The sequence below is a fragment of the Podarcis cretensis genome, assembly GCF_951804945.1.
Source record: "Podarcis cretensis genome assembly, chromosome: 3".
NCBI lineage: Eukaryota > Metazoa > Chordata > Lepidosauria > Squamata > Lacertidae > Podarcis > Podarcis cretensis.
In genome coordinates, this window is record NC_137172.1 from 112,522,790 (window position 1) to 112,550,293 (window position 27,504).

At 43.5% G+C, this 27,504-nt stretch overlaps 1 protein-coding gene across 1 annotated transcript; it reads right to left on the reverse strand.

The window, feature by feature from the left end:
- Positions 1 to 1,751: 1,751 nt before the first annotated feature.
- LAMP5 (lysosomal associated membrane protein family member 5) lies at positions 1,752 to 15,077 on the reverse strand. Its single transcript, XM_079971223.1, has 6 exons — positions 14,986 to 15,077; positions 14,356 to 14,522; positions 13,405 to 13,536; positions 12,831 to 12,936; positions 8,678 to 8,866; positions 1,752 to 3,074 (listed from the first exon to the last, which is right to left on the reverse strand). The coding sequence occupies exons 1-6, from the start codon at positions 15,050 to 15,052 to the stop codon at positions 2,896 to 2,898; spliced, it is 840 nt and encodes a 279-aa protein (XP_079827349.1). The 5' UTR covers positions 15,053 to 15,077; the 3' UTR covers positions 1,752 to 2,895.
- Between the last annotated feature and the right edge of the window lie 12,427 nt (positions 15,078 to 27,504).

Sequence of the window (27,504 nt, forward strand, 5' to 3'; positions counted from 1 at the left end):
CTTAGAGGCATCGTTCCACTTCCCCTGTGGAGCCCATCTTCCCCTGCCTCTGCAAGGAACAGACATAGGGTTCCAGGTCTGCTTAGAAGATGAAAGAGAACCAAGAAAGTATAAATTCTAAAAAAGAAATTCTAAAAAATGAAAAGTCTGTTTTGATTAAGGGCTTTTCTCTCCATGCTTGGAGTTCTGGAGCCAGTCTAGGAAGCTACCATACCAAGTATGGTATGGGCTCAATACTGTATACACTGACTGGCAGTGACTCTTTGAGAGGGATCTGCTGGAGCTCCCAGTGATTGAAACTGGGGGCTTCTGCATACACAGCATTGAGCCAATGCCCTTCTCCAAACTCTTCTTCAGCATCTCAAACTCTTCCCCCATTGTCGGTCTGAGGCAACATCAAGAGAGAGAAAAGATAAGCTTAGGACAGTGGTGAAGAATTTCAGAGCTGGGGAATGAATGTGACTCTCCACCCCTCTCTGTCTGGTCCTTAGGACTATCCCCAAGCCATACACCCTTCTAAGCCACACCCCTGTCCCCAAGCCACATCCATCTCTGCCTGTGCTTCACAACCTTCTTGCAAGTTTTTGATCGGCCATTCAGAGCAGTCTCTGAGTTGCTCACCCTCACAGCTGAGGATGGATCTCTCCATCAGGAAATGTGAGGACAAGAGCACAACCTCCACACAATCTCTCTCACACACAGATCATTTGACAAAATCCTCAGTAATTTCCATGGAGGCATCTGTTTGTGTGCTCACATGAGCTCCAAATGAAGGAGAGATTAGGGAGAGTAAATACATTAATATACCACACATAGCATTTTCACAGTAAAAATGCCCATGAGGTTTTTATGCTAGAGCAGAGTTGGGAAACCTTTTTAGTTTCACGGGACCTGTTCCTTGTGGGCCAAGTTTGGCAGGTGGGCAGGGCTGCCTGCCAGCCATATAACATCATTATGTCATCACATGATTGATAGGTAGGTTGTCTTACCCAGCAGTCAAAATCCTTTGAGGGGTTTTTTGTCCTAGACCATGGGTAGGCAAACTAAGGTCCGGGGGCTGGATCCGGCCCAATCGCCTTCTCAATCTGGCCCATGCACGGTCCGGGAATCAGCGTGTTTTTACATGAGTAGAATGTGTCCTTTTATTTAAAATGAATCTCTGGGTTATTTGTGGGGCCTGCCTAGTTTTTTTACATGAGTAGAATGTGTGCTCACAAGGTCTGAGGGACAGTGGATCGGCCCCCTGCTGAAAAAGTTTGCTGACCCCTGTTTTGCACAGAACAGCATCTGAAGTTGTGGCAGTCTTATTTTTTTTATATAAGATGTGACCAGTCCTATGCATGCTACTTATGCACTCTTAATGTGTCATTTGGCCCCAAGACAAGCCTGATCCAGCAAGGGAGATCTTCAAATGCGTGTGGTGTTCATCTGAGCCACCTAAACTTGATGGAAGTGACTTATGCAGAAGATATGGAATTTCCCCTTCGTTGGCATTATTTCGCCACCCCTGCGAAGTGTGATGATCTGGAATGGGACCAGCTTCTCTCAAGGAAACACCCTTACTCCACCTGCCGAAGGCCTTTGTAAGGGAAGCACTGATACGAGGTGCTCATTTACCAAATCCGCCTGACATTTTATTTGCATCTCATTATTTGTACAGAAGCAGAGGTCACTTCCAAATGAATAAGAATGCCAATAAAATATTATTTTACATATTTATATATTTGCCTATGTTTCAAAAATACTCTGCATTAATCAACATAATTCAGGATTTATTGGGAGGGGATTTTTCCCCATATATATATTTACACATATATATTTATAACACCTGAAGATATCTGCATAGTCATATGAACGTTTTGTGGTTGTTGTCTTAAATGAAGTCATCATGGAGTGGTAGGCATTTTTTTTCCAATCACAGTACATGCAAGGTGCTCAGCCCAGAAGCATTTCTCACTTGGCTTACAATAGCATGACACTCTTATGTTTTGAGCAGCAACAACTATAAAGTTGTTCTGGTGCTAAAGCATTCCCATTAAGCAAAAAAAACAAATTTTCCTCAAGCTAAGATCATGGGTTCTTTTCTCTTCCCCCACCCACCCTGCCTGATTGAAATAGATTCTTGATTGAGATGAACTTGAAGTGAAGCTGTGGCGGCTTAACATAAGGTGAGCAGGATTTGGCTGGTATTTTTGTTTCTTTTTCAAAATGGCATCATTCCTTGGGGAATGTCTCCATAGGATGCTATCCTAGATTCTCAGCTCCTTAACCATCCCTTTGCTCCCATAGGAAAAGTTGGAGCTTTGGGAATATAGGGTGATGGGTTGGATCCAAAGAAGCTTTTCCATGGATGGAAAAAGTCCTTCCATTCAAAGGAAAAGCCCAGAGGAGGTGTTCATTCATGGAAGGTTTGGAGATGATTTTCAGCATTTTCTGTTCTCCTTCAGCCTCCCATCCGTTTTTTTCAAGAAGCATAAAGGGCTGTAGGATAAAAGGGGGGTAATATGTCTTTCCTCACTCCTTCCATTAAAATTATGGATCTCCATTCCCAGATCATTGGATCCAACCCATCCTAGCACCAGCAGCGGCAGCAACTCAAGCAGTACTCAAAGCAAAACATACACCTCCATCCTATTTTCTTCCCTCAGAACATGAATGGGAAGGAAGCTGCTATTTTACATCAATGGTCCTTCCAAGAAGAAAATGTTGCCTTGTGCTCTGAAGTACTGACTTTTGAGAAATGGCTGCTCCCGCTGCCCCCCGCCCCCGCCCTTTCCTGCCCTCCCCCTTTTGGTCATTATAAAGTAGTTAAGTTTTATTTCATCACATGGGAGCCCCTGGCCTACAGGAGAAAAAAGTGCTTTTGCTTCAGCTGACTGGTGAGCGTGCCAGCTACTATCCCATATGTTTGTACTCAGATCTGTCTCGTGGGATTTGGACTTGACTAGCAGTCATTTTGAGGTGGAGATGGTAAACGCCAAGAGTGATCACAATAACAAGTCCCAAGATCAAGCCCAGAATGAGAGGGAGGGTTTCTTCTAACTGTTCTCTTTGGTCTACTGGGCACTTATGTTCTGCAATATAAATGAACAGAAAACAGAGAGACAGAGAGATAGTTATTTTCTGTACCAATAAACATGAGCTCATATGAAACAAAATGTACTCTTTTCCATACGAAAAGCTCAAGGCAGCACATACAGTATTCCCACAACAGCCCTGTGACTTAAGCCAGACTGAATACAAAAATATGGCCCAGAGTCACCCTGAGAGCTCCATGGTTAAGTGAGAAATTGGACATTTGGAGAACATAGGTATAATCCCCCTGGATCAGAACATTGGCCCATCTAGTCAAGCATCCTGTTTCCTTCAATGGCCATGATGGCTCCAGGAAGTTCACATGCAGGGGAAGAAGGCTGCATGAGGGAATGTCAGAGCAGACTGGGTGTCAGGGACTGGACATTGTCAGAGGACTGGTGGAGATCGCTTCCCCCTCCTCCTGAACCTTCCAGAGAAGAGGAAGACAGTATAGATTTACAGTAGTGGTTTGCGGATGGTCACAGCTCAGAGGAAGATGAGGGGCAAAGTTGGGAAATAATGGGAGAAGAGGCGGGGGAAGCAGAGCCAAAGCAGCTGGCTGACACATGATCACTAGAAAGCATTCCAGACTCCCGGGTTAGCGCCATCGCCTAATGGCGGATTCCCTCCGAGCTCCGGAGGGAATCGGCTCAGCAGGGGTCGGGTCCTGTCGCGGCGGCGACGCGGGGATCCTAAAAAACCACAGGCGCGGAAGCCTGTGGACTTGGTGACTCGGTGGGCACCATTTGCGCCCCCCCGACCTGCAAAGGAGCCTTTTTAAAGGCTACGGAACGGGGGACGGGGAGTGGCATGGTGCAGAGAGCCCTCTGCTTCCCCTGCTGAGTGAAGCCACAAGCCATGGATGGAGAGCGCTGACTTTTTCCTGTGAACATTCGGACTAAAAGCAACAACCCGTGAGTAATACAGAAATTGGACTTAAAAGGGAAATTTTTCTTTTTGAATCTGGCACGATCGGGGAAGATGCAAAAAGGAAGTCCGTCTCCCCGCCTTGTAAACAATCTAAAGCAAGGACTAAATAACTAAGATCAAGAGAATATCTTCTTCTTTATTGAACAAAAGTTATTAATTTCACGATTGGACAGTACAAGTAATTTTGCTGGAGGATAAGAGTTGATTTTGAGAGCTGAAGTGTAACCCCCCGGGACCCGGGAGTGATCTGCGAAAGAGCCTGTTGGAAAGATACAGAAGGCTTTGACAGCTGTCAAAATTAGCTGTCAAAGTTGGGGAATAAAAAGAAACATTGTTTTTGTTGCCTTTGCCAGTTGGATTTGCTACAATTTGGTTATAAATTGTCGAAAAGCAAGTTATTTTGATTTTGGGGCTGGAATTAGAAGGATAGTAAGTATCCATAATCCCTCTAGAGGGGGTTCTGGGATATTGCAAGAATGGCTGCAAGTGGAAAAATACTTATTGAGCTGAACAGGACTTTTTATCTCCTGGGAAAGCTTCAAGAACAGAGTGATATTTTGGCTACAGGGGTCACGGCACTGAATGAAACAGTAAATAACTTTACTGAAAATGGAAGGGACTTGACTCAAGTCTTTGTTCCTGAACCAAAAGCCCTTGTAGCGGAAACAAAAGTCTTTGCAGCTGAGCAGGAAAAGAAACTTGATATATCTGAGAAAGCGGAACAAGAGATACATGATGATCTGGAGGGAGAGGAAGGAGGAGTTACAATGCTGCAGAAGGCTAAGGAAGGCCAGGGGCCTGACAAGAAGGACATAAAGGAAAATAAGAACTGGATGATGAAGACTTGGTCTGAATTGGAAAATGAAGAACGGAGAGACCTACCTAGATGGAGACCTGAAGACCTATGGATTACAAATTTGATTAAGATGGAAGTTGGAGCTTTTGGGACACTTAGATTCAAAAGGATTAAGAAACAAGATTTGAACTCCACTTTCGAATATAGAGGTCTGGTTAGAAGAAAAATGGACATTATCGAGACAGGGTTTCTCCGAGATTTGAGGTTTTACATAAAAGACTACCAAAAAAACTGGCAAAGAGGAATTGAGAGAGAATTGAAAGCCTCTGACGTAAGGTCTCCAGGCTGAGAATAGATAGACTGATATATATTGGGGATTGAAACCGGGAAGGGGGGGGGGAGTTTGGGAATCCAAAGGGTGTATAAGAATATTTTGATCTTTTCTCTTTTCTATTTTGTTTTGTTATGAGGATAAAATGGGGAAACCGTGGAAGAGAACAGGGGTCGATCTTAGAAAAAGATTTTAAAGTATAAAGACTGAGGTGTATAAGGTAAAATTGGTCATATAATAAGGAACTAAATATAACAATGAATTAAATATAATAAGGTTAAAAATTGGGGATAAGAACTTGTTGAATCAAACATATGGAATTGGAATACAAGAAGGGGAGGTGTGGGGAAGTCATGGAAGTATGTCATTGAAAATAAGGTTTAATTGAAATTATACTTGTTTTTGTTTGTGTATGTGTGTATGCTTGTAATGTTGTTTGTGTTTATGTGTATTATTGGAAACTTTAATAAATATCATTTAAAAAAAGAAAAGAAAGAAAGAAAGCATTCCAGACCCTCCTTCTCCCAGAACCCGGCAAACATTGAAAGTAGGAGAACAAAGGGCTTGGAGGCAAATGGCCCTAAGAGGCCGCCATAAGGTGGGTGCTGCTGCTGACGATTGAGGAAAGAAGGAGGATGGAGTTTACTCAGAGCAATGCCATTACTCCAAGAGGCTACAATTCCAATATTCTCTGTGAATATTGAATAAAAGACGTTGGTACGAGCTTTCCTTGTCTAACTATTCCTGGCAGCCTACCGTGGTGGGATCGGAACCCTGACACTTGGGGAAGGCATTGATCGAAAAGATCCACGGCCTTCCCAGTTCCCCAACATGCCACTGAAACAGGGAGAAACATATGCCAGTCCTGGAACTGCTGTAAGTATTTTCCCTTCCATTGGAAACAATAGGAAGGAAATTATTTAATGGGCAGCCCTGAAAATAACAAAGTAATGCAAGAATGCTTCTCCCACTCAGCCTGGAGTGCCTTCCCTTTGAAATTGACATAGTTTGTAATTTTATCATTAAGGAAAAACAGGTGACCCAGGTCAGATGTGCATAAAATCCTAAATGGTGCACAAGAGGCCTTAACCCTAGTCTTCAGTCTTCGCATTAACCCTCGGGGTCACTGAGTTAAACTGATGGGCAGTAGTTTCAGAGCAGAAAGTAGAAATAACTTATTTTTGCAACACTTAATTAATTTGTGGAGTTCACTGCCAGGGGATATAGTAATGGTAACTGGCCCAGACAGCTTTAAAAAGAGGATGGACTTTAAAAAAATTAACAGGATTTATATACCATCTAATTATCAAGACCTTTAAGCAGTTGACATAAAACAATATAAAATATTCATTAAAAACAAGTCAACCTATAATTTATCAAAACACAGTATACATAATCTTGTTGGTTTTTTAAAGGAAGAAATATACATGAAAAAACTAAATGTTCAGATTAGGTGGATAGGTCTGGCAATGGCTATTTGCCTTGAAAGATAAAATGAATATCTGTGTTGAGAGTTTGAGTACCTCTGAATACCCATTGGTAGGGGTCAAAATAAGGAAGGGTTCTTGCCTTCATTTCCTACACTTGGGATTCCCAGAAGCCATTGGTTGGTTGCTATTGGACAGTGGATGCTGGACTAACAAGACCCTTGGTGTAATGCAACAGGGTCCTTCTTATGTTTTGTTTCTACCTGTGCATATAAGACTTTGACACTCATATGCCAACAATTAACAAATTTCCACCTCCATATATATAAACACACGGAAATCCAGAACATTTCGTAAACCTGAAACCTTCCAATTTTTTTCTGCCATGAGTAGTTTATGACAAAAGGAGTATCTACAATATCTATTCACGAATCTATGATTACCTTTTGGAATGGGAAACAAAAGAAGAACAAGTCAAGGCAGTTATGGTGATATGGGCAGAGGATATTGGATACAACATATATATGGATCAATGGGAAAGATTGTGGAAGGTAGATAGTAAATTCACAGCATGCTATAACCTTAGGGAGAACATCATGAAGATGTTATATAGATGGCATCATACCCCCTTGAAACTTGCGAAAATGTATAAAGGAGGGTCACTGATTTGTTGGAGATGTAAAATAGATGTGGGGTCATACTACCACATGTGGTGGACTTGCGCAATCATTAGGGAATTCTGGGATAATATCTATAATGAATTTAAGAAATTATTTAGACTTACCTTTAAAAAAAACACCAGAGATCTTTCTTTTAGGCATTTTACCATTAGAAATTAAAAAAGACATAAGACCACTGTTCATGTATGCCACCATAGCAGCCAGAATTCTTGTGGCGATGAAGTGGAAAAACGAAACAAAGACATTGGTAATGGTTTACTGCTCAGAAAATTTAGAGCAGGACTGAAGAAGGTAAAGCTAAGGATTTGGACATTGCCCTTTTGGCTATGGCATTTTGCCAAAATAGTGATTGGTTATGAGAAGTGAGCAATATAGAATCCTCGGTCACAGCCACAAAGCACTTTCAGCTATGAATGGAAAACTAAGGGTGGGGGAATCATTTTAGAAATTATCCACGTTAAACAGAAAAGCAGGTTGTAGAATGTAGGGCAGACTATGCCCTTACAATGGATGTTGGGGACAACACCTCCAACACAAAGACCAGGTGCCAACCCCCTGCTTATTCAGCTCCCCCCCCCCAAGCATTTTCAGGATTCTTCACTGATGAATCTTGCTTCCATACAGCCCAGTGATTGGCACTATTGCTCCAACAAAGAAAGTTAGAAGTAAATAAGATCTATACAATTGAAGTAGAGGAGCATGTCTTCACCTGCCTCCTTCTCCAGGAATAATTATTGTCCTCAAACTTATGCATCTTCAGAACCAGGCAACGCCTTAGCTCTTATCTTCCTAGCCATTAAAGCATTTGTATTTATTTATGCCATTTATTTTTAGAAATTAAGAAGAAGAAGAAGAGTTTGGATTTGATATCCCACTTTATCACTACCCGAAGGAGTCTCAAAGCGGCTAACAGTCTCCTTTCCCTTCCTCCCCCACAACAAACACTCTGTGAGGTGAGTGGGGCTGAGAGACTTCAAAGAAGTGTGACTAGCCCAAGGTCACTCAGCAGCTGCATGTGGAGGAGCAGAGACACGAACCCGGTTCCCCTGATTACGAGACTACTGCTCTTAACCACTACACCACACTGGCTGTAATACAATTAAGTTATAAATTAATACACTTAGTGAACACTTGTTTGTGCCCACAAATGATTTTATTTGTGAGTCAATGGTCCTTGATGGAAAAAGCATCCATTATAGGGTAATAATGGGATGGGGGAAATCTGCTTATTCCTAGCTGAAGGAATGCTATTCTTAGCCTTAGTCTGAGATTCTGGACAGGATAACTTATTCTTTCAAAAATAATAATAAAGAAGGTGTGCTGTGTTCCTTCTCCATCCCAGCTTTCCATGGAAACTGCCTGCTTTGCTGGTCAAATGCTGCCAACTCATATTTCCAAATGGTACCCAAACATTTCCCAGCACCCACAAGACCCTTACCTTCACTGAAGGTGAAATCAGAGCTGATGTCAAAGGGCTGAAGGCGGACCTCCGACAGCAAGAGAACTACAGATTTTTGATGGTCGCTGGAGGTCAAGGTGATTGTCTGCTGAGCTTGGCATTCATAAGACTTCCCAGCTGGGGTGACTAAAGCAGAAAGATGGCGTGTGGTAGATGTGTGTTTCCCAGCTGCCAAAAAGAGAGAAATGTCAATGGATGAGAACCACTCCTATGGCTTGGCATCCTCAGTGTTGCCTACTATTTGAAGAGGCAGTAACTCCCCTGCTTTCACTGACCAGACTTAAGCCTGTTACCAACATGACCCATTTTCCCCCATTCCACTGGTGGAACACTGCTAGGGGACCATCTCAGTGATGCAAGTGTTGTCCCACTTGCATTATCTTCCTGTCTGCTGACAGAGCAGCAGTCGTGTGCCAAGGCCCTATGACCCACAGTTCCCAAGTGATTAATAAACACGTGGACAGGACCATTTTGGTTTATGGGATCAAATAGGCTACAACTTTGTTGGTTACAGATGTGAGCGATTTGGCTTAGGCATTGGGTGGTGCCAGGCTATATCTTGACTCCTGCCTGTCTTCAGGGAGTCCATCTAAGGGTAAACCACCAACAGGGGGATCCCTATGACTTACATCAAATAGGGGCACCCCGAGGGATCCCTGTTGGGGTCATGGCCCTAGCCCACGTCTGGGCATCGGACAGAATCCATACCCCGGATCCCTTTAACAGGATACCCTTAATGAGGAGGGGCAGGCAGAGGCTACAACCTCCCCATCCAACTGAACAAAGGTCCACCACAAAAGGTGTGTGGACTTAAGCAACTTCCAGTGGTCCCTTGGTCAGCTTTCTGATGGGGCATGGACTGCATCCTTAGTTGCTGTCTTCAAACCTGGATTCCACCCACACAATTCATATTGATCAGACCAGCTTAATAGCCAGAAAATCTTGCTTTCCCTGAGCTAGTTGAGGACAGAGGTAGGGCTCTCTCATCCACTTAACAGTGCATTGGTTTCGTGTATTCTTTACACTCTGGTGAGACCCAAAATTTCTATGACTTTCTAGATTTGTGGAAAAGGCAAGAACCCTTTCCAGGACATTTATGGTACAGGCCTTGTTGTTGTTGTCAATGATGGTGAATTGGGAGGGGGGTGGAGGTTAAGAATGAAGAAATATCCATGTGCAGAATTGCCAACATGTGGGGAATTGTGGAGAAAGAACCCCCTTTGTCAGAATATCATCATAAAGTGTTCATGTGTCCATATACCCTATTGGCGTCCTTTGCACTTGGAAGGTTAATGCGCTTTTGCTATGGCAGCAACTATTATTATTATGCTAAAGAATACCAGCTATTAAGCAGATATGCAGCTTTGCCAGAAGAGATGTGTTGGCAACATCTTTCTCTTACTAGGTTCATCTCTACAAATGCAGCATATCACTCGTTTTTCTTTCTTATTTTAATTGCTGGAGGTATCCCCACAGCATCACTCAAAGTGCCATCACTCGTGCTGTGTCCCCTGAGGACTATTCTATTTCTATCTTCCCCAGGGCAGCATTTTAGCCTCGGACATGCCCTGTGAGATAAGATTGAGAGGGTGTGTGACTTGCCCAAGGCCACTCAGTAGGCATTGCAGCTGAGGCAGGATTTGAACGTGGGATCTGTACACCCAATATCCATCACATTAGCCATTTGCGACACTGGTTCTCATAGCACAGCACTCTGAGCAAAACTGTACATAAATCAATAATCAGGGATAATATTCCAAAATAAGCCCTGAAACATATACAGATTTGTAAATGTGCTTAATTTTAAGTAAGAATAATGACAGTGAAATGTGCATGATGCTCATATGATTAAAATAAGTCCATAAATCTTAATAAGTAGGGTTGAAATCCAAAAATAAAGAAAAATGAGTATTGAAATTACTGGCACATAACTGCTTAACTTATGCACCTATGTCCCACTGAACTGCTTTCTCTGGATTGAACCTATGCTCATTTACTTGGGAGTATGATTCTTTTGAAGTCAATGAGACTTACTTCCGAGTAGGAACATCTAAGATTGCACTTTAAACCTTCAAAAATTAAATCTTTTTTTTTAAAAAAACAACAACCCCACAGCTAATCTATGTTTGCATGTGATGACAATTCCCAGTAAATTTATTAGTGCAGAGGCAAGGTGGATTTTCAAACCCTTTTGAAAATCAATCATGATTTCCCTCCTATACTTTATTTTAAAATGAATATGACTTTCAGCACAATTTATACTTAGGAAGGAGATAAATAAAACGTTGGCTTCAAATTTCTGAATATCAGGAAATATTCAAAGCGATGAAATTTATGAACACTGGATGTGACTTTTGTTTGCTTCAATGCGACAAAAAGGGGGGGGGGGATCCCAGGATGGGGGGAGCCACAGACAATCTCTTGCAGAACATCCTGCACTGCAGATATACACAGCAACAAATAGAGGCAGCAAGAGAACATCTAAGATCAGGTTGAGAGAGTAATGCTAGAAAATGAGACAGAATCATCTTCAACAGACAAACTACACCAATGAAGCAAAAAGCTGCCCACATCTTCTAGGGCATTTGGAAGTATTCAGGATGAAGCAATCACCACCACCATTTCAGTGAAGGGAAAACTGAGGTGGCTTCGGTTTTTTTAAAAAAGAGCATTTAGAAAGAACAGTCCCAAAGCCCAAGCAACAACAGGGAAAAAATAGGAGCTGGTTTTGTTATTTACATTTGAAGACAGGTTTAGTAGCCCAGTCTCTACCTTCTGAAGTGCTTGCAATAAGAGCATGAAATTCACCCATACCTACAAACCTGATTCTATAAAACTCAAAAATACTTTACACACGAAGCCTAAACTATAGGTACAAGAGACAAATCATATAGGCAGCAAATCCTTCTATTAAAGCTTTCACCGGATCACCTTTACCAATGGAGACCAGTACCAATGGAGACCAGTGTTAATTTGTGAGTTAAGAGCACATTTCATTTTCTTAATAATATTTTTTCCCCTGTTTTAGTTCCGGCATGTTGCTCTAAATAACCGATGTGGTCTTTTTTTCCTGCGATGAGTAGTAGCATGTAGCTTTTGGTTTTTAATTTACCATTTTGCACTTTCTCGTTAACACGCCAGAAAGACAACTCTATCGGAGGGTTTTTTGTATTTACATTTAAATAATGTATTGCTTTGGTCTTCAGAGAAACCATTGTAACTAGTCCTATCTGTTGAAAGGTTCGCATAGACCAGGCTTGCAGCCCGATGGGAAGAACGTTTCCTTACAGAGCGAGTCTTACTGAGTTCAGTTTGATCGCAGCCGCACAACGCAATCCTAGGCAATGATAACTCAGTAGACTCCCTTGAGTTGAGCAGGGCTTACTCCCAGGTAAATAGGCATCGGGTTGCACCCGCGTTTCTTTGTAACGTGTCGGGCCACCCCTTCCTTTCAAAAGGCTCCGAACTGACAGAAATCGGCTTGTAATCGGCAATCTCAAACTGTCGAATCCTTCATTCTTGAAAAGCGAGGCCTTGTTCGCCGTTTCGAGGCGGCCCAAAGGCAGAAGAAAGACCCCTCTTGAAATAAGTCGATTTTGCGCACAGGGAAGGGACCTACCTTCCAGGAGGGCGCTGAGAAACAAGGCAGGCGGGGAGGGGGGAGAGAAGGCGGGGATCCAGCGCTTAAATCCACCCGAATCCGGGCATGTGTTCAGTCCACCCAAGGGAAGGAGGGTGGTTTGAGGTGAAGGGATGCAGTTTTTATCCGCAGTGCGGGCTTGGGGGTGTAGAGGAATCTAGCCTAAGGTAGGCAAAGCGGACAAAAAACCGGAGAGAAGCGACGCTCCGTGTGAAAGCAGAGCGAGCTGGCACAATGACGCACAGGCCGGGGACGCAATCCGGACTTGAAGAGCCCACGAAACCAAGCCTGCATTTCGCTGTGTTGTGCTCTATGCTGTGACCTCACACCCTAGTCCACACACACACACACCCCCCGCTTTTCCAAGGAAGGTGATGAAGAACTCCAGGTCGCCTTCTTCCTCTCCTGATCCGCTGCCACCAAACAACCCCGCTCTCTAGATTTTTCGTAGGCCTGCCCCCCCCCTCTCTCTCATAGCACATCAGGACTTACGGTTAACCGCGTCCTTGAAGTAGGTGCGCTCAGAGCTGTCGTAGACGAACTGGACTTTGTTCATTTTCCACCAGGCCTCGGGCCCTGTGCTGGTGTTGCGACCCTCCTGTCGATTTCGGGGTGGAGGAGACGGGGGAAGGGAAGGGAAAGGCGGGGGGGGGGGGTAGAGACAGATAAGCGGAAAGACAAACGGTTGATATTAAGGAAGCTTCCCCCTTGGGACCCTCCGCATACCTTTTCGGCCTGGTGAGAACTTTGATTGAGCTTTGGGAACCCTGCGCCCTCCCAATAAATAAAAATGCTGCTTGATTTCTCAGATCTGTCGTGGCATGAAAAAACTTAGAAGCTGCGGGGAAAGAAGCGTTTCGTGGGTCTTTAGTAAGGATACTGTACGAACTAGAAAAATAAAAGACAATGCCATCCTGGTGTTTTTTTGACCGCCCGTTTTCTCTGCCTCTCATTTTCTCTCTCACGCTCTCCCCTGTATTTCCTTGCGTCTCTCACCCCCACTCCTTTGACTCTTCCCGAGTTTCTGGGCTCCTACGCGGGTGACCCTGCGGTCGCCATTATTTACCTTGACGAAGTAAAGTCGCAGGGTGTAAGCTTTGTCTATCCAAAAAATCTGGAGCTCGGCTTCGTTGCTGCCGCATTTCCCCTGCTCTTCTGCTCCCCGGGAAAGCGGGATGTAGGCTTGCTCTGTGATCAGCTGGACACAAGGGCACAACAGGCTCAGTCAACGGAGAAGTCCAACGACCTCCCCCCCCCCCCAAAAAAAAACCCCCTTTATTAAGGATTTCATCCGAGGCAAAAGGCTCTCAAAGAGACTGTCAAGGGAAACGTGGAGGAGTCGCCACCCCCCTTTTCCCGATGCTCTATAACAACAACCCACAACAGATGGAATGAATACAGGTGTGTGCAGGATCATAGAAATGAGCGGATTTCTCTGTTCACAGCCAGGTAGAATAATTGCCCTTAATCTCTCCACCACCACCCGCCTCCCCGTCCCGGAGGATCAAGATGGGCAACTAGATATGGTCGGATCGCTTTTCCACTCCCATATGAAAAAGCAAGTTTTATGCACTTATAAAAGCATTAAACCCAAGAATCCCCAGCAACAGATAGGAGCCAGCATTCCTTGGGGTGGGAGAGCGAGAGAGCGGGGGCGTTTATTCTCCGAGTACAATCTTTTCTCATTCCAAGCTTAACTACTTGCAAATTCGGTGTGGGTTGTTGTTTTTTAATTTTCTTCTTGTGTGTGGGGAGCTGGAGATCTGCATTACCTTAGCAACATCAGGCAAGAACTAAGGCGAACCATGCTTGGGATTCTCATATTCTGGATTATTCCTGCTTCTATCCTCCCTCTCAGTCACACAGTATTTCAAATCAACAAACATTTCAGAAATACTAAAGCTAAACCTTCCCGCTCTTTTATTGGATGACAAAATGCACAAAGTTGGTGGAGTCGGTGTGCGTGCGTGTTTGGAGAGAGATGGGGCAAGAGACAGCTCGCGCGCAAGATCCTTACATCTACATAATTGCTGGCCCACACGTCATAGGGGACGATGAACTTCGCCGCGAATTCCGCCATAAGACAGGTCGTTCCATTTTCGCGAACTACAAAAATAGCCTTTTCGGGGTTCGAAGACAGGCCGGAAAGGTTCTCCACTTCTTGTTCTGCCCCGCTGCCGGCCACTGCGTTTTATATATAAGAGATCACAGTCAGGAGGGGGCATGGTTTTCAGGTTTAAGCTGCGAACCTATACGCATTTGTTAGCGACCAAGACCTATTCAACTCAATCAGGCATTCTTCTGAGAAGGATTGCACTCTCCGTCACAAAGCTTTATTGAAAACGGGAGTTTCTTATCAGTTTTGGTCTGATTATGTGGGTAGGTTCTTAACTGCACGGCATTTCCCAACGAAAGCCCAGCCCGCTGATCGACATATCCTTCCCAGTAAGACCGAGGAGAGATCATAGCCATCTCCCCACAACCAACCGCAAGACATGCAGGGCTGTCTTATGGCTGTTTCCCATTTCTCAGACGGCCCTCAAAGCAGGGATGGTAGTGATGCGCAGCCTAAATAGACAGACTCGCCAGAGGAAAGTAGCGCTGGTCGTCCGCCACCCGCATGGGAAAAGCAGGCATTCATACTCACATAAAAATAGAAGCAGTACAGGGAGTCTTAGGCTGGATGAGGAGATCTCGCGTCTTCTCAGATCCATGCTTCCAAAGCAAAGCCCGCAAAGATGAAGCTGGGGAGTTTTTTTGGCGGGGTGGGAGCTCCTCCTGGAAGAGTCTTTCTTCTTCGCTCGCTTCGCTTCCTGTAGTGTTGCTTGCGCGGAGGCGAATGCACTCCGATCACTTTCCTAAGCTCGAGTAATACGAGCTGCGGGAGGCGGGGTGTACGTGGAAGGCCGGCGGGAGCTGTCCAAAGTAACCTAGTGCTGAAGTGCCTGGTACTTCACGCTCTTCTCAGCTATGCTGCTGCAGCGTCGGAGAGCGAATACTGTAGAGCAGGGTCGCGAGAGAGCTGTCCAAAGTAACTTAGTGCTGAAGTGCTGCCGTAGGTACGCTTTCCTCAGCTATTCTGTTGTAGTGTCGAGAGCGAATAGCCGAAGGTCGGAGGGAGCTGTCCAAACTAGCTGGGGATTGCAAAGCGACACATAGGAGGGAACTCGATAATTTCCTTGCGGTACTCACCTAAGACCGTAAAAAAGAGAGCTGTCGTTGTGTCGCTCTTTCCGATTCCACCACCCCCTCCAACATTTACATTCATTGGGCAGTTCAGCCTTATATTGTCGAAGCCCAACAGCCTTTCCTCCTCCCCGACATCCCTTTTCCAGAGGCAATGCCTCTTTTTTTTTATTTCACACCCTAGCGAGGCGAAGTTAAAGCGCTCTCCCGTTCCATGATCCTGTTTAGAAGTGGTGGATGAGGTGGCGGCGCTTTCCCTACAAAACAATTAAAGCGCTGCTTCTGGCGTGCTAGGCTCGGAAGTCGCAACTGACATCGACGGAGTCAAATATACCCTTAGAAAGGGGTCGAGGCGTCAATGAAGCGTGTTTATTGTAGCCACGAGGAACGATTGCTGCAGTTCCCATGATCAGTGGGGATTTCGTGGCCGAGGAGAGGACAGCAAGTTATTATTAACCTCTATTGTTGAGCCTGCTTGGCTTGATAGCTAGCTTGTTAGAATATCTGGCAATGCAGAAAATGAATACTTATGAAACAGGAAAAGACTGAACGACTAGCAAAAGCGTGAGGTGGGGCATGGCGGGGAGGCCCTGAGAAAACAATACCTCACTCAAGTGAAACCAGCCGGAGCAAGTAAACTTTCCTTCCAACCTCATTGTCTCTCACAGGCACACACAAAGGGAAGGAATGCACCCTTACCGTTAACTCCTCAAATAGTTTATCCATACTGACAGGGCAAACTCATCCGTAGGTGGATTTTATGAAATTAACTTGATTCCTCAAACAACTTCCCAGACCCATGTGATACTACTTTGCACTGCCTTTTGAAATGTCTTTCCGACTGGTTGTAATTAAGGGCAGTTTTTCTATACAGGTTTCAATAAGTGGTGGATTACATAATAGAGGCCAAGCAAGGCAATCCACCTGCAGTAGACTGGCTTCTACCTTATGGCCTGATTCCATGTGACCACCGCCATTTTCTGGTGGTGGTTGACAGAAGCCTGGAGATCATCCAGACTGTGGAGTGCTTGCTAAGATGAGAAACATGAAAAGGTTTGCTCTGTGGAGCACTTGACATGGGATGTCAGTTTTAATTAGACGGCTTCACAATGTGTGGCCTGACAGTCTCTCTTATACCCCAGCCTTCTCAACACACATGAAAAGCACATTCTGTAAGGTCTCATGGACCCTCATGGAGCCCTGTGTAGGCTCATGGCTTTGCTTCTCCCCCTTTTCTTCTATACCTTTATAGTCATAGTAAATATTTCAACATTTTAAGTACCAACAGTTACTTATTTATATCAAAGACGTACAGCTGGACTTCTAATAATTTATTTCACTTCCAATGGAAGGCTTGAAGTTAAATGTAAAATGCAGTATATCTAAATGCAACTTTCCATAAATGGAGTTGTGTTAAGGTCACACCCTGTGCATATTTTACCTGGGAGTAAGCACCAGTGAATTCAATATTACATGATTCTCAGTAGAAATGTGTAGATTGCACTGTAAAATCACAGTGAAACTAGAAGTGTTCCCAACACATGATATATACTAGGGAAACCATAACTTTTTTAAAAAAGTTGATTTAAAAAATAAATAATATTAATATATATAGAGAGGGAGATTTAAAAGTCCAAAAATCAGCATTTAGTGTTAGGGAATTTCATTTTTTAAAAAATGAAACAAGCAGACATTTGTTGGAGTTGAATCACTGAATTGATTCACTGCCATTCTACTGCAGACACTAACTTGAAGCTGCCATCTCTATCTACTGCTTTAGAGTACCAGCTGCAGAAGAGCAGCCCATCCAAATTACATGAATTTTCAAGCTCATTGATCCCTTCCCTAAAAATATATTGGACCAAAATTAGTTACCACAGTAACAAAGGAGGTAAATTAACCATTAATTAATTATTCTGCTGCATCTAATCAGATCCTTGTGTGATGTATGTTTTCATTACTGTGTGGGAAAGCTGCACATTTCAGGAAAGAAGTGACCCATTGGAACCAGCTCCCACATAATTATTTATTTGTTATCTCCAATATTTATAGACTGCTTTTTGCCTTAGAAAGTTACAAAGCGGTTTATACAGCAAGTAACAAAAAACAAACAATGAAACAAAATAAAATATTTTAAACAAACAAAATCCACAGATAAAATCTCAAATATGACAAATAGGCATAGTGTATAATAGGCATTCTGATATGACGCATGTACCGGTACATAGAATAGGTGCCTTCTGGTTATATTTTGCTTTCTCATGCTGCGCATCTGTCTAGTGCACTCATCTTTCATGGCAAAAGCTGAACCAAGAACATTTAAAACATAATTCTGCATGAAGGATTTCCTATAACCAAACATGTGCTTGAAGATTAGAACTGAAACCAGCAAGGCCTAATGAAGAAAAGAGAAAACCTCCTATTGACAGCAGTGTGCTAAATTGGGAGTTGTCCACATGTTTTGGTTGTGGTGGTGCTAGTAGATTGAGATGACATTGTTTAAACCATGCCAATTTGTACATCAAATGGACTAGAAGGAAATAAAACATGGCAAATTATGACTGAGCACCATGGGTTTTCTCGATTCCTTGTCAAGTACTCAGTTTGTGCATTAGTAGAATAACAGCATACCCTCCAACATTTCTCCGATAAAATAGGACGTCCTATTCCATAATGATAATTTTACTATTTATACCCCACACATCTTACTGGGTTGTAAAACATGATAAAATATTAAACATTTAAAACCTTTCCTATACAGGATCACCTTCAGATGGCTCGAGGGTCAGATAACTCCATACCCTCCAACATCTCTCCATTGAAAATGGGGACATCCTAAGGAAAAGTAGGACATTGCAGGGTCAAATCCAAAACTGGGATGGCTTTTCTAAATCACACTTGGAAGGTCTGTAACAGCAACCATTATTAACACAACCATGTAACATATGAATGACTGGGGCTGCACAATCCTATATAGTTACCCAAGAGTAAGACAAGCCAACTGAATACTTCTGATTAGAAATGCACAAAATTGTACTATAAGGCTGAAATCTGATATTCACTACCCTGGAAGTCAGCCGCGTTGAACTAAATGGTACAGTAGTACCTTGGTTCTCGAATGCCTTGGTACTCGTATGTTTTGGCTCCCAAATGACAAAAACACAGAAGTGTTCCGGTTTTCAAACATTCTTTGGAAGCCAAACGTCTGACGCAGCTTCTGTGGCTTCCAATTGAGTGCAGGAAGCTCCTGCAGCCAATCGGAAGTCGTGCCATGGTTTTCAAACTGTTCTGGGAGTCAAATGGACTCCCAGAATGGATTAAGTTTGACAACCAAGGTACCATTGTATTTAGTTCTGAGTCCACATGCCTTGGATTGCAGTGTAAGCATCAACCTTTCCTCCTCTTGGGATGGAGTCTGGTGACTCAGCTAGATATCTTTCATTGAAAACCAAACAGGGAAAACTAAGCAATAGCCTATCTGTCAGAGGTTAAACGATAAAACGTTAAGCACTTTTTGAGCCTTTGAAATGTTTCACACAGATTGCATAGTTTCTTTAAAGCAACTCTTCTCATTCCTCACTTTTGTATCCTAAACCCAAAGAAGCTCATAGCAGTATATGTGATGCTCTCTCTTATCATCAATTCAAGTCTCTAAGGTAGTTTGGGATATGAGAGAGAGTGGCTAGTCCATTGAGTTTCATGGCTGAGGTGGGATGCTGGGTTCCACTGCCATCCATGACTTGATCATGGATGGAGTACTTGACCTGGCATGTGTGACAGAGACTTCCTTGGATGAAGCAGATGGGCCTGTCCTTGCCACTGCTTGTCCACCAGGTTTCTCTTACGCACAGCAACCCAGGCCTTGTGTGTGGGGGGGAGGGGTGTTGAAGTGATTTTTAGGAAGTCATTAGTTTGCACCAGGCGTCCTGGTCTTGAAAGACCTACACTGGCTCACAGTACGTTTCCGAGCACAATTCAAAGTGTTGGTGCTGACCTTTAAAGCCTTAAACGACCTCGGTCCAATATACCTGAAGGAGCATCTCCACCTCCATCTTTCTGCCCGGACACTGAGGTCCAGCGCCGAGGGCCTTCTGGCGGTTCCTTCCCTGTGAGAAGCCATGTTACAGGGAACTAGGCAGAGGGCCTCCTCGGTAGTGGTACCTGCCCTGTGGAACGCCCTCCCACCAGATGTCAAAGAGAAAAACAACTACTGTACCAGACTTTTAGAAGACATCTGAAGCCAGCGCTGTTTAGGGAAGCTTTTAATGTTTAATAGATTGTTGTATTTTAATATTCTGTTGGAAGCCACCCAGAGTGGATGAGGAAACCCAGCCAGATGGGTGAAGTATAAATAATAAATTATTATATTATTATTATTCCTTGATCCTAGTCTAGTGCAACATTCTGACTACTACACCATGCTGACTGACCCATCTTGAATCTGTTTACTGAAGACGACTTGTTTAGACAACGCTGGCAAACGTTAAAGCAGCATGGATTTGGTTTCATTGATGTGAAGATTAGCTGCATCCTGGGAAAATGTCCCTCCACACCTGTCTCACAGTAGAATAATGACGCAAGCCAGTCTTAAAGGCTTAAGCAAAGATATACAAATGGCTCTGTACTGCAGCCAAGTAACCTTGGATGTGTTCTGTGCTCTATGTACTGAGATTTCTGTGTAAGATAGAAGCTTAATGAGCATTGCTCATTGAAGAAAATCCATCCACTTAATTAATTGCAATCAGGGGAAAGGAAAAATAAATAAACCAGCAGTAAACTCCTTTTCATTTCTGTTGGTGCTTTAAAGAAAGCCAATGGTCCCAATATTAAAGGTGGAAGAACTGAAAAGGCAAAATTGCCAAAGGTAACTAGACAAATATATGCACAGTCAAATTTATGAAAGTGAAGGAGACCATTCAAGCTCTTTTATGTCATAGTACTACAACCTTTCAAAAACCTGGCCTGGGCATCTTTGGTGTGGCTGCACACAACATGCCCCCGACTCACATTGTCATTTCAAGCAGATGCTGTCGTAGATACTACCATTCTCCGAATGAATCTAATTCCGTCAAGGGGAAGAAACAGACCAATAAAACAAGGCATTTTATGGCTGCGTTCAGTGCAGAGAATAAAAGGATCCAATGTCATCTGTCCACGGATCAGTAGATATTTTGCTTAAGAAAGGCAGCTGTTTAATGTGTCGATTTAGCAGCAAGCACTAAAACTGCTGGAGGAGAGAAGTCAGCAGCAAGGCTCTATACCTGGGCATAAGACTTATGAGCTGGTTTTTGGAAGAAAAGGAAAACAAGAAAGGAACTCCCACATAACTTGATGAAATTATAAAGAGGCACACAAGGTTTGTGAGCTGTGAGTGGGGGCAGAGGCAGAAGTGAATGGATGCAGTTTTGACTTTTGCAAATTAAGGAGGCTAGTTTCAACACATGCCCATGCATTACTCTCAAGAGGCGCTATATGGTGGAGGGTAAATTTGAGGCAGGCAAAAATACTAAAGAAACATACAAAAGCAGGTTCAGCCATAAGAGACATTCCTGAGGGCCAGGCAGAAAGGGCCGAATTCAGCCCCTGGGTCTGAAGTTCTATGCCTCTGGCATAAAGAACAGTGATAAATGCAGGCGGTATTCAAGCTTCCTTTTGAAATCTGTGCTTTTGGAGCAGAAAAAATGTCTACCAGATATTGGCTTGAGCAAATCTGTCCATTTCAGTTTTTGTTTCTCATTTTTCCTATCTTGACTTCAGTTCTCCACATTTCTACAGCAGGTGGCATAAAAATAAACCCTCTGCACTCAAATTAACCAGCATTTAGTGCAAATTTATCGTGATATATAGGCAACTCCCCCACTTGCATGGGGGATACGTTCCAGGCCCTCCTGTGTGCATAAGTGAAATGCACATAAGTTGGGAACACCCTCCAAAAAGTTTCTGAATGGCTTTTACCCTGTGGCACCTCCAGCCTCTTCAATCCTGAATAAATTCAGTGACTTTACACTTGCTTTCGTTCCCCCCTTTTTCTCTCCCTAAAATTGAGCTTTTTCCTTTGCTGTGGATTTTACCTTTGGCTTTTTGAATTTCTTGTGGATGATATCACTTTGCTTCCTGTCTTCAGTTTGTTTTTTGCACCTTGGTGGAAGGGATAAGTTCCATTACTTGGTTCCTTTCATGGCTTTACTTTCCCCTCAGCCGCTGCCCCACCTTTGCCAGATCGTCAGAGCGGGGACCTAGGGTGATTTAAGAAGTATCAGAAATACCTTCTCCTTTTATACCTTTGACTCCAGATTTCCAGAAAGGGCACGGAACAGCACGTTTGAGCCTACTGCAATACAGTATCTGTATCGCTGCTGCTGAGCAAGGTAGATTGGCAGCAGAGAGAGCTCCCATAGGTAAAGCTAAAGGACCCCAGATGGTTAAGTCTAGTAAAAAATGACTATGGGGTTGCGACGCTCATCTCGCTTTCAGGTTGAGGGAGCTGGCGTTTGTCCAGAGACAGCTTTCCAGGTCTTGTGGCCAGCATTACTAAACTGCTTCTGGCACAATGGAACACTGTGACGGAAACCAGAATGCATGGAAACACTGTTTACCTTCCTGCCACAATGGTACCTATTTATCTACTTGCACTGGTGTGCTTTCAAACCGCTAGGTTGGCAGGAGCTGGGACTGAGCAACGGGAGCTCACTCCATCACAGGGATTTGAACCACCGACCTTCCAATCAGCAGACTCAAGAGGCTCAGTAGTTTAGACCACAGCACCACCTGTATCGCAGAGGCTCCCATACACCATTTTGGAATCCATAAAGTGTTTTTTTAAGCCTTTTTAGCCTTCATTTCTGGACTTTTTGCTCTGGGGAGGGTCTCCTCATGCACCACAAGGGCTTCACAGCTCTTTCCCACCATTTCCAGGTCTCAGTTGAATTACTTATTTATTTGCTGGCACTGCACATATGCATGGTTGTGTGCAAGTCAATCACACCTAAGTGCGGGGTGCCTGTGCACATTTTTACATGCAATTTTGCTTAACATTCATGTTTTTACAAAGCAATTCCCCCCCCCAAAAAAATTATGCATTTTGCATGCTATTTTCACTATCTGCTTATCTATACACCCTCTATCCCAGTACAGTATATGCACTTCTATACATGCTGCTTGGTTGGAGAATTGCACCACAAACGCAGGGAAGAGTAAATTTTGAAGGACGGCTACGTTTTGGATCATGTGAAGTCTCAGAAAGTGCAGATTAGGTAGTATCAGTTTGAATACAAACTGAAATGAATGTCTTCCCATATCCCTAGAGATAAATAGCCAAATGGAACTTCAGTATTGGTATTTGAGCACCCTTTCACTTATCTCCACCACTGCAATTCCTGCTGGTGCTCCTCCTTCAATCTTATGGAATGAATTATGAACTGAATTCTGTACGGAAGATCAGGTTGCTCTAATAACCAATGACACAATTTGACTAATGGGATGGCTTTGCACTGTAATGTATAATGTGATAAACACCACCCGTGTTCAGTGATGCCATCTAGAAGAATTGGATGTCATTATGCGCTTATGCCACTTAAGAATTGATTACATTAGTGAGTGTAATTAGTTTTTAAACATGGAAGAATTTTGTGGATGGCTGCTGAAAAAGATCATCCAAAAAGGAGTAAATTCTTCTCTAAAAGAAAATATGGAGTAGAACATAACAGAATAAATTATGCTTTTCAGTAAATGTGTTACAATACACTTCTTACTGCTTCTTGTACATTTACCCAAGATGATCTTCCACAGATCATTTCTGCAACAGGCAGTCAAAAATTGAGGAACACACACTCTCCACTGCAAATTAGAGGGGCAATCCTATGCACCCTGGAAGGATGGCTGAGAAGCTGAACGTTGCTGCAGGCCTCCCTTGCCTGAGAGTACGATTTGTGAGCAGCTGCCTCCTCAATGGAGCAACAGACGCTCTGCCACTGTTCCCGCATAATTGGTGATGATTCAAAGGCAGTAGTGCCAGCAATAGTGTGTGTTGGGTGCAGGTACGGGAAGGTTTTGGATAACTAGGGTCCCCATTCCCTTGATGTGCTTCCAGAAAAGGCAATCAATCAATCAATCAATCAATCAATCAATCAATCGGTCAATCATCAGATAATCTCAGAACTGGTTTATTTATTTTCTCTCCCATTAGTTTGGGGGGAATGGGGGGGGGCGTGAATACATATTGGAGGATGGGCTGCAAAATTTGTGGTCCCCCCCCAATATTCCAGTGTGGCTATGTGTCATGGGCCAGGGATTGGCTTCACCTGCTGAGCAGCAGCCTGCAGGTGAAGTGACTCCACCTGCTGCTGATCAGCCCTCTTGCTCCTGATGAGAACCACCTGGCTCCAGCTTTCTTAAGCAGGGTTTCCAGCTTCAGTCAGTTGCTGGAAACAACATTTGTAGTTCCTGACCAGACCTTGCTGCTTCTTGCTTCTCATGACCTTGGACCCTCAGCTTTCGTGACCCCCAGGATTGTCTGATTATGTGAACTGAGATACTCCTGACCTTAGGACTGGACTGGGCCTTGTATATATGGTCTCTGCCTCCAGGCAAGTACCCCCCTGAGACACAGCTGGTTGGCTGACTTCTACCTCCACTGAACTCTGCCATGGATGGCAACACAGGAATACAACACTATGGGCTAAGGATACAGAAGTTCCACCATGATGTTCTCCTTCCCAGGTAAAAATAATTGCTCTGTCCATTAGTCAAGTGTAGCCTGATACTGATAGGTGTAGGACTATGGTTAAATTTACATGTGTGATAAAGCTATTCCCCTCCAGTGGTATTTTCTTTGAGCTGTGAAAGAGCTTGGCACATTCGATTTTCAGATCACTCTGCAACAGAAGAAGAAGAAGGGAGCAGCCATAGGAAGGAACGGTGTGTTCTCTTCCCCATTAAAGGACAAATGCCTAAAAACACCTGCCACATGGCAAATGATTCATCTGAAGATACTTGCCATGCAACGACTGCCCCTGGCTCCATGCCACTGCAGTGCTCCATGCCACTGCATGCCAAGAAGAACCACTTACATATGTGCACCAGCTCTAACCCAAATAAACAGCTAGCCAAACTTCCCAACGTGTAATCAAAAATGGTGGCTTTGTCCATTGAGGTTCGTTAATTCTCTTCTTAATTTTAGGACCACTCCTATCTAATTAAACACAGTTGGTCCAGTAACACTAACTACTCTCAAGGTGACATCACAGGCTTGTAGGTGATTTTTCTAGCTCTGTTAAATTTTTCACACGCCCTTGAACTGCACCTCCAAAAAATACTCCACCCAATGTGGAGTTTCCCATTTGGACAGACAAATCTGGAAGAGGCAATAGGCTGCCCACAGGGGGTGTCTTTCAGAATAGCAGCTTGTCTGCAGAATAGGTTCGAGGTCCCTGGAAAGAAAGAAAACAGCAGCCCTCATCCCTTTCCTGAGTTAACAGTTGCCGAATGCAGCAGTCGAAACAAAGGTTATTGGCTTCTATTGACGGAAAGATAGCCCTGATTTACAATGTAATTTCCAAACTTGATGGGGTGGAACTGAAGTCTCCAGGTCTTGTCAGGCTGGACAAATGGGAAAGAGAATGGCATTCTACACTAGCTGTGCCTCACTTTGGTACAGGACAAAGCTGTTTTTAAGATTCTAAGCAGGCGATTTCTGCACACTGATTTCACCACTTAAGGATATTGCTGTGCTTGACAATATCACTGGGCAAATATGGAAAGCTTTACTATGTAACAGCTACTATGCAAAGAAAAGAAAGGAAGCAGTACTATTAAGGTGGTCTGACAATTTGGAAAGAACAGAGACTTCCAGGAGAAATTGCCTTGATAATGTAAGTAGCAGAGCTTCTCTGTTGGCAAATGGTGAGCTCTGTAAGATGTCTTAAGTATCAATGCAGGTAAAGATGAAACACACCTCTGTGCTAGAATTCATACTGTGCCATGTAAGCCATCAATGGAACTTAGCTGGAAATATTACTTACATGCAGAATGTCCCATGTTCAATTGCAGCTGTCTCTAGTTAAATGTAACACGGGATTTGGGTGCTCACTATCATATTACAACTACTATAAAGGGTATTAAACATAGAAATTGATCCTGGATAATTTCGGACTCATTGTTAAAACTGTGTTTATGGAAGACAATCTTCCTTGGCTATGAGTGATCACCGAAGAAGACGACTTAGTTTAAGCATTGGATAGGCACAGTCTTGGTCAGAGGGGAGGTTGTAGCCTCTGCCAGGCCCCTCTGAAATGGGGTACCGCATTAAAGGGAACCACAGGAGATGCTTTTGTCTGGATGCCCAGGTGGGGGATGAGGGACCACAGCACTCCCCAAGTGCAGTCAAGTAGGGGAGTTACCCCTTGATGAAGGTCAGGGACTCCTGCATTTTTGGTTGACCCCAAAATTTATTCCGGCAAGTGAGCCAGAAAGGGTGGGGTCTACCCAATGCCTATGCCAAACCTTTTACATCTGTAATCAGTAATGTTGTGGCCTGATTTCACCCAAATATTGGACTGAGGAGTAGCGGGGATGCCTTGCCATGCAATTCTGCCTTCGAAGAAAATTCTGTTTCATCTTCTTTCCTGCTGTGTATATTGCAAAATCCTTTAAAAATTATACATGCTACATAAAAACAAGCCATTGGCATCAAGGATTTCTCCATCTCCCTAAGTTCTGTGCACCAAATGTGCCCCCCCCCCCCGTATGTGTCAGGGACTGGGGCAGAGGAGGAACGGTGGAGACTGCCTTCCCAGCCTGACCCTTCTAGAGAAGAAGAAAGTTCAGAATTACAACAGGGGTTTGAGGGAGGTCACAACTTAGAGGAAGATGAGGGAGAAAGTTGGGAAATAATGGGAGAGGAGGATGAGGCAGAGCTGGAGCAGCTGGCTGACACATTTTTATTTTTTTTAAATAAAATTTTAATTAATTTCCAAATTTTTTAACATAAACAAAAACAACATAAAAACAAACATAAAAAATCATATTTTCTTAACCTTATTTTCATAACCCTCTTTTCCCGGACTTCCCCATACCTTTCCCTTTTTGCATCCTTAATTATAAGTCATTATTCAGCAACCCTTCTTAACCAAATAAATATAAATTCATTCTCTTTTTCAATTCCACCCTAAAATTAAACACAATTTCCCGCTGCAATTCTACATCTTCTTTTCCCTCAGCATTTTAGCACTCCTCAATTTTATAATAGTTCTTAAGATACATCTTAAATTTCTTCCAATCTTCTTCCACAGTCTCTTTCTCTTGGTCGCGGATTCTGCCGGTCATTTCTGCCAATCCCATAAAGTCAATCACTTTCGCCTGCCATTCCTCCAGCGTGGGTAGCTCTTGTGTCTTCCAATACTTTGCTAGAAGAATCCTTGCTGCCGTAGTAGCATACAAAAAGAAATTCTTATCCTTCTTCGGCACCAACTGGCCGACCATACCCAAGAGAAATGCCTCTGGTTTCTTGTTAAAGGTGCACTTAAGCACTTTCTTAATTTCATTATAAATCATTTCCCAGAAGGCCTTAATCTTTGGGCAGGTCCACCAAAGGTGGAAAAAGGTACCTTCAGTCTCTTTACATTTCCAACAATTGTTATTGGGCAAATGATAAATCTTCGCAAGCTTGACTGGGGTCATGTACCACCTGTAAATCATTTTCATAATGTTTTCTCGTAAGGCATTGCATGCCGTGAATTTAATACCTGTGGTCCATAACTGCTCCCAGTCAGCAAACATAATGTCATGACCTATGTCCTGTGCCCATTTAACCATAGCAGACTTCACTGTCTCCTCTAATGTATTCCACTTCAACAGCAAGTTATACATTCTTGATAAATTCTTAGTATTGGGTTCTAACAGTTCTGTTTCTAGTTTCGATTTCTCCACCTGGAAACCAATTTTCCTGTCTTGTTTGTAGGCCTCCATTATTTGAAAATAATGG